Source organism: Sardina pilchardus, chromosome 8 (genome assembly GCF_963854185.1).
Source record: "Sardina pilchardus chromosome 8, fSarPil1.1, whole genome shotgun sequence".
NCBI lineage: Eukaryota > Metazoa > Chordata > Actinopteri > Clupeiformes > Clupeidae > Sardina > Sardina pilchardus.
In genome coordinates, this window is record NC_085001.1 from 32,351,232 (window position 1) to 32,367,662 (window position 16,431).

Here is a 16,431-nt window from a genome sequence, read left to right on the forward strand (position 1 = left end):
TGTGTGTGTGTCCGCAGCAGTGTGTGAATGTGAGAGCAGAACAGGGTTATTAGCCTGACCCTCAACCTGACCATTAGCATTAGCGTGGGCGCGTCGCCTGGCTGAACCTGAGAATGACGAGGTGTGAGGAGAGGTGACACAGTCGTCACAACATTCTGCACTTTTCCTCCCTCTCTCCCTCCCTCCTCTCTCTTTTGGGGCTGCTCTTTTTTAGTCGGATTTCTAATGAAGCACAGGTGCTTTGGCAGCTCCCAACTTGGGCTACAACACCGATTCACTAAACTAAAAAAGCCAGTTGAACCCTTACATACACCATCAGAGATCACATCAGTAGATTAACTTTCCATCTCTCTCTTACACACACACACACACGCACACACACACACACACACACACACACACACACACACACACACACACACACACACACACACACACACACGACTTGTACCCCAAAGTTATTCACTCTTTTTACGCCTTGAAACATTTGGTGAGATTTAACAGCAAATGTATTAATTAAATGGCATGCAAATTCCACTTCAATTTGTTATTGAATCTAATTAAAAAAAAAAAAAACATTTAGTTGTACTACATCACTATTCTTGTGATAAGAATGTTTTGATTTATTATATTTCCATTTTAAATAACTACATATTTCAAGCTATTCCAGTATCACTAGTCACTACATTTTCCGTAAATAAATGTAAAAATTAACAATCAGTATATTTAAACGTTTGTCAATTGTAATGATTCATAGATTCAAATGCACAATAGCCTTTTTATATTTGAGCCTAGCAGATGGAGTTACTTTTGGAGCATTTTCTACTATATTCAATTATTATGGTAATAATATATAATTGTACAACAAAATAGAGAGTTTTATGATGCATTTTATATCAATAGCCAAGATTATTTAATATAGTACTGAATTACACTATATCACATTACATTTTGTTCAGTGGACAAACAAACATATTACAGTTGCATTTGATATGACTTTTCTATATAGTACAGTACATAACATAAAGAAATGGGTGAATAGGTGACATAAATATAAAAAATATATTACGGTTGTGGGCATCCAAGTCCTAAATCTTTCAACTTTTCTTTCGCATTGTTTAGCATGAAAAAGCTGAAGCGCCACCATATTGTTAGTTCTGAAGAATTAATGTTACGTTAAAAATAGCACCTTCAGTATGGTAGACTGGTTAAAGACAAATTTATATGACAGTGAAATGGAAAGTGTAAAATGTGTTAAGGGAAAAAAGTGCTTATATTGTTCAATCTTGGGCCACTATCAGGCGCTGGGTACACATTCACACACACTGGCACACACACAGACACACACTCGAAGATCAGACAACAAAAGGAACATCATATAGACTCCAGTCACACACCGCTGAACAAGATACCCACAGAGTCAAAGCTCACACAAAAGGAACACACACAAGACCTAAAAGAAATCACAAATAAATTCTGCCATTACACACGCACACACACCTCACACTTTTCTGAAAGCTTTTTAAAGGGTAGGCCAAGAAAAAGATTAATTTTTTTCTGAGACTTGGCAGAAAAAGCTGACTTGGCTGTGAATAAAATGATTATTCTAATCCTCCATTTCAAAGGGGCCATGGCTGGGCACTGGGTCGACTTCAGAGGGCACCAGGGGCACGCTCCTTCCCTAGTCCTAGGAGCGCAGATAAGGACACAGTGCAAGGAAACAACGCCACATTTGGGTTCATTTGCTTTTTCAAAATCTGCATCAAGTTATGCTAGTACACAATGAAGACGGAAAATAACTTCTTCATTGTTTTTGGAGATTCAAAATTCTGATCCATTTCTAAATCTGGATAAATTACATTTTTGAATGCATATGCTTTTTTGGCATTTTATTTAACATTTGCTGAAAAAGATATATGCCAGTGTGACTTCTGTGTGACTCCTGCATGACATGTTTGTGTTTAGGTGAGTGTAAAGGAACATTACATGTACACTCATGGGATCACTCAAGAACAAAGAGAGGGAATGCCTCTGAGCCCCACAGCAAAGGTCATATATTATGTTCATCATCTGTGTTCAGGAGCAGGCTCCGTGATCTAGAATGGAATGGAATGGAATATACGTTTAAACATGTCTAAATGTCTAGTAAATGTGGTGTGTGTGTGTGTGTGTGCTCACAGCAGCAGTGAGGAAGGAAGACATTCCCTCTATCTGATCTATTTAGGAGAGACAGGGCCGGCACTGACACTGCTGTAGCCGCTGTTCATCTTCTAAAAGGAGCAGGCGTGAGCCACAACCTGTGTGTGTGGGGTTCTTAGAGAGAGAGCTGCTAGTTAGGGCTTGCCTCTCCATAGCATAGGCCGCCAGGGGATGAATGAATACACTGCCTTGGCCATATTCATGACACTGGCCCTCATTCACACACAACACCAACATGGCATAAAGCACCACATGAGCAGCTGTTCATATGAGTGTGAGCTGTGTAGAGGCTCCTGGCAGGTGCTCCTAATCACCTTCACATGGCATAGACATCCATGACAGGAAGTGGAGCACAGAGCACACATGCTGAAGCGCTATAGCCATCCATCCCCACAGCTCGTCCCCCAGCGCTGGGCAGCATGTGCAGGCCACCCCTCAGCTCTCCCCCTTGCTTCCCTCGCTCATTTAGGGCCGCTCATTTATCAACGCACACTACAAGAGCCAGGAGAGGCCCGGGGTCAGAGGTCGCCGCCATCCAGAAACGGATATCCCCTGAGCTCATTTACCCGCCCGCTTCACACACATGACACAGCCACACACACACACACACACACACACACACACACACACACACACACACACACACACACACACGGAAGGAGCAGGAAAATATGACAACATACACACAAACACACATTCATTCATGTACACAAGTACAAAGGCAATACTCCTGTGGCCTAACCTCTGGTGACATTACCGACAGGGTCAACAAAGGTGCCAGTTTCCCTGACAAACCTCTACCTGGTATCCATTACAAAGCCTGAAGAGCTCCCCGGCATCACTTTTCAATAAAAAACATTTCTATCATCAACAAACAGAAACACACATACTGTATGCAAACAGAGAGACAAACACAAACGCACAAGCAAACAAAAATTACCCACCGAGACGAACACAGACAGAAACACACAAGCACACAATATTCTCATTCCATCTGGACCCTTGGCAGAACTCAATCAACTTGATTAATCCTCATTTCACTAGGCTTGGGTGCTGTGATCAACTTCAGTCACACACCTATCCAAGGGCAGCACAAAAACAGCTTTTATCAACTACTCACTCAATCTCTATCTCCCTGACAGATTGTCAGCTTAATTTCCCGTATGTCCATTTGTCAGAAATGGCCATTTAATAAATGAAAGAAAAGTTAAGAAATATAAAGGATTTGCCCTAATAGTGTGTGTGTGTGTGTGTGTGTGTGTGTATCTATATTTGTATTATTGTATGAGAGAGACTACTCAGACAGATGAGCTGAATGCTGATTTAAGGGAATACTTTTCTCATTTGATGCAGAGGAGAGGCAATGAAGAGGCGACTAACAATGTAACTGATACAATTACTGTCAGACACAAGCAAATAGAAGAGAAAGAAAGAATGGAAGTCTCTAGGAGGGAAGAGCTATGAAGTGTGGCCTACACAGTTCACTCAGTTCATTTACACACATTTAAATCAAACAAAACGAGAACATCCTCCATCACTGTTTATGGGTTAATTAGGGCCCCATGATTTCCAACATGTGGGAAACGCGGATTGAATCACAGAATTTAGACATGAAAAGGGAATTATCTTCGTCTCTCAGCTTAGAATAGCTAGCATAGGAAGGTTTCTGCCAAAGCTTTGGCTAAATGGCAGTGTTAACCATATCTCGAATATTCACATTCACCATGTGAGTTTGCTGATCCTAGATGCGGGCGCAGCTTCTGATGAGCCAACAGGACCGGAAAAGTTAAGAAACACTCAACTGACTATAAACGTATTAAACTTACAATGACATCCGTGAATTAAGGCAGATAAGATACTCTCAGACTCTGACTCTCAAAACGAAAGCACAACCGTGTATAAGCAACAGCAGCAACGCAATTAACACATCTCTTCATACTTCCTCCAGTGTGATTTTTAGATGAATCTTACGAGATCCATGCATCTGACGAGCGCATCTGACTGTCTTAAAACAAAATGTCCATTTAATTCAATTTAATTTATTTCACTGTTACTTTTGCACAGGGAGTTGTGAATATTTGAATATATATGTAGCTTTAAAGGTGAATGCTGTTTAGGAGTCAAAAATAAATAAATAAAACAACTCTTAAACAGAACAGAACAGAAAAATGGAACAATAAATAAAATAAAAAACAATTTGAAAAAACGAATTTCATAAGGGCCCTACTAAAGCAACACTAAAGCACTTCACATGCTCGCTATTTGTTTATCTAGCAAATAACGATGTCCACAGACACGGTGGAGAATGTTGCATGATTTTATGAAAATATGATGCATTGCGACATCGAAGCACGTCAAATTTGTAGTTTCTTATGTCTGATTTCATCGAACTACAGATTAGCTACCCGATCTGGTAAAGTTACATTGTGCTGTTATAGCCGATAGAGGGCCGCAACATTAAAGCAGAAGTGCCGTTCACCCTGTTACCAGTTGATGAACCGCTGAAATGATTTTGGAAACATTATCTAAAAGTACGAAAAACTCTTTACTGTTGCTTTAAAAGCATAATTTGCCATTACTTAAATCTTCAATTTAATTTTCAAGTTATATAGACATTTGAAAGAGAGACAAACACATCTGCAATTCCAGCAATATCTGCAGACAGCATGGCATAATCAATTTCTGAAAGTGTGTGGACTTGAAGACTACTGTATACTTTAGCAGCTAATGTGACCACTCCTATTAAAGCCTGAATCATCTATGACTGCTTTGTAGCAAAGGTTAAAAAAGGACACGAATCATTACATTGGTATAATGCAACAGAAGAACAATCTGCATTAGCGTTAACAATAAATCCCATTAACAGACTTCAGTGCTTCAGGCAAACAAGGACCCAGCGAGATGAGACATGTTAAAACAAAAGAAGGAGACCATCAAGAAAAAAAGGGAAATGGGAAATGTGTGCTTGTAATTATAGCCTCAGTGTTTGATCTATCTGTATGAGAAAGGCTAACCTTTAGCGTGAAGCTGCCCTGGCCTCATTAGCATGCTAATCTACAAACAGCAGGGTGGTGGTGAACTGCTGCTCTCATAATATTCACCCCATCACACTCAGATGAGATCTTACAACCTAGTTATTTTCCTATCCAGCCCAACATTAAGATTATCAACCTTTTAACAACAGCTTAGAATGAGTAGGTTACAAATCTCATCATACACAGCAGAATTTTCCCTAAGTCTCAGCTGAGAGGTGTTTGCCGTATGGTATAAGCCCAGGTGACGGGTGACCTACCCCTGTGAGGTGGATGACTCCTTGCGAGGTGACGGAGCAGCCCATGAAGCCCACGAACTGCAGCTCAGGGCAGTGCTCAGCAAACGCCTTCACCGACTTATCAGTTACCTGGGGACAGGGAGACAAAGATCAACATCATGTACACCATTACCTACAGTAAGGCCACATTCAGGTAGGGAGAGACTAGTGACTAGAGACCACGTCATGTCCATGACATTAAGCAATTACAGGCAAAAAGAAACACCTTTTGAGACAACCAGAAATGGACAAAGAGCACGTCGGCAGCTACTGTATCTCTACACAGTAAAGCAATGTAACATTGCCGACATTGCTGTCGGATTTATACCGACAAACATACCGCTACTATACACAAAATAAAACAAAATAAAAACACAAAATCAAATCCTCTAGACTGATCGGAACACCAATACAAAGACACAGAGAAACATACTCTGATTTCGAGGTCTTTTTCTAGCCTCAAAGGGAAGTTGAGATAAACTTCTGTGAAAGTGAAACATTGTGGCCGAAGAGCTTTGAGCCTGCTGTGAGATTCATGGCTGATTAGGCCGGCTGAGCCCACACTATAATTAGGCCAACCTCATCCAGGTAAGAGGGAGGCAGAAAAGCAGCCTGCACCATAGAGATGTGACAACGAGAATGGAGAGAGGGGCTAAGCTGTCAGAGATGGCGCATGAGAGACTGACAGGGAAGAGGATAAGAGAGATAAAAGAGGGAAAGACTGAGTGAAGCAACACAAAGATGGAGTGAGATTAGGAGGGAAACAGAGTAGGGGTAGAATGAGGAAAACAGGGTCAAAACACACCCAGGAAAGGAGGAGAGAGAGCAGGAAGAGGAGGAGAAGAGGAGAGAGAGAGCAGGAAGACTGAGGAGAGGAGGAGAGAGAGCAGGAAGAGGAGAAGAGGAGGAAGAGAGAGAGCAGAAAGACAGAGGAGAGGAGGAGAGAGAGCAGGAGGACTGAGGAGAGGAGTGTGGCTGCTGCCTCTAGTGTCTCAGAGCGGTTTCATGGAATTCAATGCTCCCAGTCTGTGGGTCTCCTGTACATGGTCATGGAGAGACAGAGCCGGAGGGGAACAGAGAGAGAGAGAGAGAGAGAGAGAGAGAGAGAAACTGGGAAACAGGTGGTATAGAGAAACAGAGAGAGAGGGTAGAGGGTGAAAATGACAAAAAGCGACTGAGAAAATGATTGAGAAGCTTTAATCCTTCACCCTTCACAGTTCGCCAGCCCGTCTCCATTCGTTCAAACACGAGCAGAGAAATGCAAATAAACCCCCATGGATTTATGATCAATAAACAGGGAAACATTTTCCCTGTGAGCCCTTCAGAACATCAATGTGTGTCCTCTACCCCCACCGCCCCTCCCCAACCCAATCAAGACTGTCAAATACTTTCAGTAAACACCAGTGTCCAACCATGCAGCGGAATAGGCCATGCTCTTTGTATTAGCGATGCCTTTGAGGGGGTGCAAAGTCTTTGGAAAACCTCCCTCAAAACACTTCATCAAACACACAAAAAAAACCAACAATGAGATCAGTGACTGTGTGTGAGATTGAACTGAGATGCAAAAAAAAAAAAAATCACAAAGACCAACAGACATCAAAGCACATGAATCATCTTTTTTTCCCCCCTCAACACAGAGCTTTGTTTACTTCTTGCAGCAAACTGAAAGCGTTTGCTAGGAGATGAACATGGACACACACAGAGTCTCTCTCTTCCTGCCTCCCCGCCACAGACGGAAGAGAGAGAACGAGAGGAGGACAGTGAGAACACATTACTGCCTATTAGAATTTGTCACACTGAATGTACACCATATTGTTATTTGTAAGGTCAATCCCCTAATACTGTGACTCTCTCCTCTAGAGAGAGGTAAATACAGCCAGCAGATAAAAGCGGGCTCTGATATGATATGGCAGCAAAAGAGCATCCAATATTCTTGTTTGCCCTTTCAAGCGAACACAAGTGCCGCTCCGAAGGTGGCTGTTTCCTATTGAAATGAAGAGGAGTTCCTGCCTGGTGTCTGGGAGAGTGGCTGAGATGTAATTGGAAAGTAACGAGAGCCGTGTGGAGACACTGCCGTCCCTCTCTCTCCCTCTCTCTTATAGAGGCCGCGTGTGAGGAGCTCTTGCATTTCCTCTGTCTTTCTTCACTCTCTGTGGCTCCATTTGTCTTCGCGCCTCTTTGTTTCTACATCTCTCTCTCGTACTGTGGGTCTCCAGCACTCCGCTCTCCCTTGACTAGCAGGCTGGCGTCACAATAAATGAATCATATCCTCATACATCACCATAAAGCTCTCATCACACTCTCTGTTTTAATATGAAATATGCCCGAGCTGATATTTTTATAGGCACGCTTCTGAGAAAAAAAAAAAAAGATTTGTACATTTAAGCACCACTATCAAACGAAGAAGAAAGCCCCGGAAAGATGTCATTCATGTGTGGATAGGAGGCAGGACCTTTAAACCTTTCATTTGTGCCATAAATAACAGGAGCGCTAGTAATGTCCTCCCTGGCCCATCACACACACACACACAAACACACACACACACACACAAACACACACACACACACAGAGCGTTCCACAAACACACAGGCTGCTGACACGGCGGAGGACCACGGGCCCCTCAGAGAGGCGTCCAGACAGGCGTCCAGCCCAGCTTGAGAAGAGAAGAGAAGAGAAGAGAAGAGAAGAGAGGCCGTGCCTGCTGGAGCTTAGGGCCTGAATGTGCTGGCTTTGGGCTTTCTGCCCACCGAGACTTTTCAGATTGAAGAGGGCGGGCTTGATCTGTCTAAGCCTCGGCTTCGGTTTTCTGAATCTGGGCTTACGCCCTACTGTACTTTACTCCAAGAGCACATCAAGCAGATTAGCCAGAGGCCAACATTTTTCTATCCAGAATGTCATTAGATTGGAATAGATGAGCTGCTTTTAATATGTTGAATCTGTGAGGGGAAAATGGCAACTGGGCCTGTAGCTTTTACCTCTCAGAATGTTTCAACTTGATTATCATTCTCTGCGAGACTATGGATGCTTAAATGACTTTGGTTTGCACTTTCACCCCTTCACCTTAGGAGCCAGGAGGGATGGCGAGGAGATGGTCAGCTATCACACACTAAACACGTTAGCCTTCACCCCTCTAAGGGCCTAACTGCTTCAACTGACACTAACACAATTTGTGAACTTCAAAAAGAGCGCAGCCTAAATGCATTATGACTGATCCACAAAAAGTCAGCAGTGACCTACAGTAGGTTTAAAGTTCAAAGAAAATACAGCCTTCAGTCATGCAGATTGGCAAAATGGTTCACAGGAAAACTCACAAAGCGGAGCTTGCGATTAAGGTCACAGATATCCGTGAACCAGAAAGGACTGCGCATCTGATCAAATTGTCTACAAGAACGTATCGTCCGTGTCAATTTAGAGAGACAAACATGGACACAGCTCCAAGTCCGACCATATAAGTGAGTGAGTGAGAGACAGGAGAGGCCAGTCCCTGACCCTGTCAAATCAAAACAGATATATACTAATCCAATACACGTGTCACAGGGTTCACTCAAACCAGCCATTCATTGGCTCTGTGCAGCCGAGGCCCTTTCCCCTTTACTGGCCTCTTCTCGGGCTAATATTACATTTCCCACCAAATTAGCCTGCTGATGGCTCGGCCTGTGCCGTAGCTACAGCGGCCTAATTCAATGAGGGCAATATCAGGGAGGATCGATAAATATTAAACAGAGTGGACAGAATACACGCACTCGCGCTTAAGACTCACTAATATGTCTTGGCCCCCAGTGCAGACTTAAAAGACTTCTGTGCTGAATTACAAGGCGCTCGTTTGGCCAAAGATAGCGCTTCACTTCAAGGAATTAGTGCCTCCTTATTTCACTCCACCATTTATTTGAGGTTAAAGAGCTCCAAGCCACTTTTATCAGCTGAGAGTTACACATGGGCTCTCACACACAGGCATTCATGTGAATATATAATCCAATATAATCTCTCTCTTACACACACACACACACACACACACACACACACACACACACACACACACGTAATCAGTGGAGAGGAGAGGGCCAGAAGGATGGCGAGGAGGCGATGCGAGCGAAAGGGAAAGGAGAGATTAAGGGAATGCCGCATGAAGAAGAGTTTGAACGCTCTCAGACAACAATGAGAGAGAGGGCGAGCGCTAGACAGTGGGACTAATCTGACACAGTGGGACTAGAGCCAGAGTTGACATGGCCAGCGCTGGGGTCCCTGCTCCCCATATGTGCAGTACAGCGGAGGAGAGGGGGCCACTTACGCTCCCGTCTGCTTTTAATCAACCAATCAGCAAGCAGTAGGGAGTGCTTGTGTGGTCAAAAATTCCAGGCACACTCAGGTGTGAGAAAACACTGCAGGTTTATTGACGATACCGGGAACAGGTCACTAGCCACATCATAGCTCTGATAACACTGTTCGAAGATCTCTAGGGCAAGGCCCATCTTATACATGGTTAGTTACATTGCGGTAATAGAAATCACATGGGTACAATGGTCTTTCCCAAAACTCCACATACATGCAAAAATACAACAATACATGAACACTTCTTGGACATAGCATGTGATCCACACACCATACGCAAGTCATGTGGGCACTCCAAGTAAGTAAGATAATAGGTCTATACAATACATATACATCCCTCAGCATTCTCTGTTCGTAGCATGTTCTCTGTCAGGGTCTTCCTAATATTACTGCCTCAGGCAGAATACCCTTAGCTCGTGACAAAAGGGGGTCGCATGACCTTTATTAGAAAGTCATGACATGGAGAGAGCAAACCACAGACAAAGAAAAGTTGATGCACAGTATTGAATGTATAGAAAAGCATACAAATAATATATGAAAATGTAATGTTAAATCACCTCTATGTAATAAATGTTAATTAGTATTCACTTCTAAAACATAAGATTTGTTAGTAATCCAAAATTTCTACTACATTTTCCCCCCTTTGGGGCTTAAGGCCACAAAGAAATTTTAGTAAACAGAAAGAAAATAATAAAGAAAAAAAATCCAATTCCAATAACATCGTCAAAAACAGTTCCGGGTCATAATATCAGGGTAAAACTCATTTCACACTTCAGTATCAGGGTAAGGTAGGATATCATCATAAGGTTCAGAGTCAGATTCACTTGGTTCGGCACCAAGCACTAAAACATGATCATTGTTAACAATAGCTGTATTCACAGAAACATAATTTGTCCCTGTGGGCTTCTGCAAGAGTTTATTCCACAGAAAAGCTACAACTATTTGTCCTAGACAAGTCACAATCACACAGATGACGATTGGAATGAGAAAAGGCAAAACTACCTTTAACATAGTTAGTAAAACTCTAGAAGTCGTTCCTCCAAACACATTAGCAATTTCTGCAAACAGACTTTCAAAAGTAATGGGTGGAGGTGGATTTGGAACAGCTTCTTGAATATTCTTAACATAGTGGGAGACATTACCATAGTAGTCAGGCACTAAAAAACAACATGAAGTCTCAACCACCTGGCAAAGTCCTCCGTGCTCTGCTAAAAGAAGATCAAGCGCTAAACGATGAGTTAGAAGCTCTGTTCTAATAGATCTGACTTCCTCATTTAGAAGGGTGATTGCAGATGATGTACTATTTGCTAGCAATTGCATGTGATAAGCTAGTCCATTAATTTTCTGCAAGGAAATCGCAACACCCGTCCACAAGGAAATAGACCAACCAAAGGTTGCGAGTGGGTCAGTCCAGGGGTCTGCTAAAATATACCCTTTCCACTTTTTCTTACCACTGGGCAACTCAATCACTTCTCTTTTAGCTCGTTGTGAATGTCTACCAAGATGATAAGTATCCTGAAAAAAGTCTTCCTTTAAAGTCCAAACAGCAGGAGAAACAGCTGCTATATAACATGTACCTATTGCTTTAGCAGGCCAGTATGAGTATGCTCTTTTACCGCACACCCAGTACATGCCCATAGGGAGAGCAAAATTAAAACTTGCACTCGGAACGGTACAATATCTTACAGTAGGAAAATATGCACCACCAAGCCATAGGCCTGGAACCCATTCTCCAACTTCTCTAGGACGTCTTGGTGAAAAATGAACAGTATCATATGTTGCATTAAGAAAATATTGACATTGACTGTGTCCTAAATGCCTTCTAGGGGATTTATCCTCTGGGTAGGCTAAAACAGTCACACATACAATCCCTCTCTTGACTGGCACTTTAACAACTTCTAGATCCCACCCTGATACACGCAAAAGATATCCACTGGTCTTGTTACACACAGCATAAGGTTTAGCAACATCTCTACTTCTAGCAACTTCAGTGGGCCAAGGGGTTTCAGAATTAATCTTTACTGACTTTACTTTTTTCATAAAAGTCCAACTGATCATTCTATCAATCTTTTGTCCAGTTCTATTTATCCAAACAGAATCCATTAATGTTAGCATCATATTCAAGGACGAACCACCTACAAATTGTTCTATCCCTGTGACACCTACTGTATTAAGACAATCTGTGCTAGTACACAATCGAGATGCAGAACATGCAGAATCTTCAGAAGTCCTGTAGGGAAAAACACGCATTTGAAAAGACTTTTCTTGGCACACCCAGCAGGTCTCATTTCTACCTGCTACAGTTGTTCTAGCTTGGAAAGCCAGTTCACAAGCTTTATTAGTACCGCATATCTCCTCCTCTGGAGAAGAAGACATAATCAGTAAGAACACGCAGAATAACACCACTAGCCCCATTCTACTCCCAGTTACAAAACAACAAACACTCTATTCTATCTTCAACAGCAGAGCTGGCTTGGGTTTTAAGGCCCGCCCCAGGTAACTGTCCAACGAATGAATATCTAGCTAAACTGGAAATAAAACAGTGCTAGTTTAATGTATACTGATATCTTGTTTCTGCTTTCAATATCCACCACAGATTTGAATGATGGATTGTTGGATGTGCTAATTTTAATGGACACTTAATTAATTTCCCCTTCCTCAAAGGAATGACTTCACATGTGTACTTAGTAAAATAGGTAAGAATCAAAACATATTTCCCTTGGTTCACTTCATTTACAGTCCAGTACTTTTTAGATGTAATGCAGGTTAAAACAGCAGGATCTTGCAACACTTCCCTTATCCCCGATGGAATATATATCCAAAGGCCTACTGGCGAAGTTTGCCAAAACCACCACTGGTCAACCTCGAGCATAGAGTCACCAGTCAGTTCAGATAGTGTTCCGGATCTTTCACCACTCTACAGTGTGACAGATGAATCCAAGAGTCTCTTTCCGCGACTCTCACGGCAGTGGGTGTAGACAGCAAAACTTGATATGGTCCTCTCCAACGTTCGTGATTCCACTGTTTCCTTCGAAAGTCCTTAACGAGCACCCATGAACCTGGTTCCACTGGGTATGTATCCAGGAAACTTTGGGGCAAAGCCGACGCCACCTGTTGAGAAACAGAAGAAAGAGCAGCAATCAGTTCTCGCATGTAACCAGACAAGGTACCATCTACATCTTCCAAATTAGGTGGATAAGGTAAACCTGGAATTGGCATGGGACGGGCAGTCAAAATCTCAAATGGACTTAACCCTTTTGATCTTGATGCACGGCCTCTGAGGTAGAGGAGAGCCAAAGGTAGAGCAGTCACCCAATCCATACCAGTTGTGGTAGTTATTTTGGTCAATTTAGCTTTCAACATTCCATTAACTCTTTCTACAGCACCTCCACTTTGTGGGTGGTATGCACAATGAGTCCTAAAGTTAATTTGTAATTTGTCTGACAAGGCCACAATTACTTTGTTTACAAAATGGGGACCGTTATCCGAAGTAAGCTTTTTAGGCACACCCCATCTGGGTATCACATCTCTTATCAAAGCCTTAGCAACTGATAAGGCATTGGCATGTTTAACAGGATAACATTCTGGCCATTTTGAAAACATATCCACAATTACCAAGCAATATTCATAACCTCTGCATTTTGTCAATTGAATAAAATCCATCATAACATGTTCAAATGGTCCTGATGGTGGTGGGTGATGCCCTCCTTGGGTTCTCACTGTGGGTGCGGTGTTATATTTCAGACAAGTAATGCACCTATCACAGTAAGCAGCTGCTGCGGTGGTGAATCCTGGTGCAAAGTAAAGTTGTTCTACTGTTTTAACCATAGCTGTTGAACTTGCATGATCTAAACCATGAGTGATTTTAGCAACTATATGAAAACACGATTTTGGTAGAACAGGCCTACCTGTTGGAGTATGTAACCACAAATCATCATTACTCTTTTTACAATTTTTCCATTTTCTTTTTTCTTTTGCATCTACAGATTTTTGTGCTTCTTTTAAAGCTTCATCTGATGTCACTATATCTGGTATTTGAAAATTCAAAAGTACTTGTGTTTTGTTCGAAAGTGTTAAAAACTCTGGTGGTATCCTCCTCTTAACTCCCCCCTTCGCGGCACTCTTAGCAGCCGAGTCAGCCCTCTCATTACCAAGACTGACTTCATCAGTGCCTCTGGTATGAGCTGCACACTTAACAACTGCTAAAGACAAAGGAAGCTGAATTGCCTCCAGCAACAAGACAATGAACTCTTTATGTTGTACTGGTTTACCAGTAGCCGTAAGAAAGCCTCTTTCTTTCCATATTGCTCCATGATCATGAACAATTCCCCAGCAATAACGGCTATCAGTATATATACAAACAGATTTACCAGCTGCCAACACACAAGCTCTAAAAAGTCCTACCAACTCAGCAGATTGGGCAGAAAAAGTTCCTGGGAGGGAGTAAGATTCCACCGTTTCAAATTGATTCACCACTGCATAGCCACTTCCTACCTCTCCAGATTCCAAGCGTAAAGAAGAACCATCGACATAGAAAACTAAGTCAGGGTTAGTAAGGGGTTCCTCAGATATATCAGGACGAGGTTTAGTGCAAATGGTTATGACATCACAGCAATCATGGCTTTCACCATCTTCGGCGGTTGGTAATAATGTCGATGGGTTAAGAGTAGTACAACGTACAAGTGTGACATGTGCTAAGGTCAACAACACATGTTGGTACGAAAGGAGGCGGGCAGTTGTAAGATGTGACGTCTTTGCTTGTAAAAGCAATGCATGCACATCATGTGGAACATGAACAGTCAAAGGATGCATCAACACTAGATCCGCACAAGCCATTACTGCATTTGAAGCAGCTGCAACAGACTTCAAACAAGGCACCCAGCCTCTTGCTACCGGATCTAATCTCTTTGACAAGTAAGCCACTGGTCTATACTGTCCACCATGCAACTGACACAACACTCCTGACATGTAACCTCCTTTTTCACACACAAACAAATGAAAATCAAGATCATAATTAGGCAATCCCAAAGCTGGAGCTGAAGCTAAAGCTTGTTTCAAAATCACAAAAGCAGTCTCACAGTCGTCAGTCCAAGTCACAATGTCAGTCAAACTCTTACAAGCATTCGCACACATTCGGAGAGGTTGTGCCTTCTCCGAGAAGTCTAAAATCCAAGCACGACAATAACCAATCATTCCTAAGAAGCTTAACAATTGCTGCTTTGTCCTGGGTCTCGGACAGGCAGTAATTGCAGTGATGCGCGACGCATCCAGGGCCCTGCAGCCAGGAGTAAGTAAATGACCCAAGTACTTGACTTGCTCTTGGCAGAGTTGCAACTTTTCTTTAGAGACTTTAAGTCCCACCCTGGCCAGGTATTTCAGCAATGCCACCGTGTCAATCAGGCATGATTCTTTTGATGGGCTTCCAATTAAAACATCATCTACATAAGAAATAACAGCACTTCCTGCCGGTGGAGTAAATTGTGTCAGACAGGCCACTAACGCCTCATTGAACACCGAAGGTGATTCTGTATAACCCATTGGCAAACGACTCCAGGTGTACCTTTGACCCTTAAAGGTGAAGGCAAACCAAAATTGAGAGGCAGGATGTACTCTGATCGTAAAAAACGCATTTTTTATATCAATTACTGAATAAAACGTCGCAGTGGATGGCAGACTAGAGAGGATGGTGCAAGGATTTGGCACAATAGGGTGCCTAGGGTAAATAGCGTCGTTAACAAGTCGTAAATCTTGCACAAACCTCCAAGTGCCATCAGACTTTTTAACGGGCAAAATTGGTGTATTAACTGGGGAGGAACTGCAACGCACAATAGCTCCTCTGTCTAACAATGATTTGAAGACAGGCTCTATCCCCTGCTCAGCCTCTTTCGACAACGGATATTGAGCTTTCGACGGATAACGCAATGTTTTTGCACATATTTTCAAGGGTTGAGCAGTAGATAGAGTACCGAAGTCATAACTATCGGCTGCCCAGAGATTATCTGGAACAGCGGCTAACAGATCTGCTTTCTCTTTTACAGAGAGAACCCTCCATTCATCTGGTTGGGTTAATGAGGGTGTTGAACATGCAGAGAGCTCTTTCTGCACAGGGGTGACTTTCAAAGAACACCATTGTTGGAAAAAATATGCCTCTTGCGAGGGTGAATAAAACAAATTTGGGGTCTCTTCGACCACTGTCCAATCCTTAGCACTTACACACGCTTTCACAAATGGCCCTAAATCAATCCAATTTCCTTGGGCTTTTTCTAATGCAACATGTGGATAAGAATTTGGGTTTGCAAACAAAGGTTTCAGACCTGAAGACAGGTCTACTACTGCTGCAGAGTAGATTTTAGAAGTCAAAATGCCGGCCATATCAATAGTCTCAATACTATTTCCTATCTGGTACCACGCGTTCACAGACGGCTGATCTGCAGAGCCTTGAAAACATGCTATTGTACAATGATATTGCTCGGGGGTCTCTAGTCTTCCTAGAACCGAGATCGGAGGTTTTAATGCTAAACCAATGTCTTTACACTCATATCCTATCCATGTGGGGTTGATTTTCTGACAATAAAGATAAACAGGGCCTTCTA

At 42.5% G+C, this 16,431-nt stretch overlaps 1 protein-coding gene across 2 annotated transcripts in view; it reads right to left on the bottom strand.

Moving 5' to 3' along the window:
• Positions 1 to 16,431, bottom strand: part of fbxl17 (F-box and leucine-rich repeat protein 17) — a 201,164-nt gene that overhangs the window by 129,318 nt on the left and 55,415 nt on the right. The window contains exon 6 of one of the 2 annotated variants that reach the window (XM_062543652.1): positions 5,492 to 5,599. In XM_062543652.1, the coding sequence (XP_062399636.1) occupies positions 5,492 to 5,599 (108 nt within the window). Of the gene's footprint in view, positions 1 to 5,491; positions 5,600 to 11,498; positions 12,950 to 16,431 lie in introns of those variants that run through there. The other variant, XM_062543653.1, reaches the window with a different exon arrangement.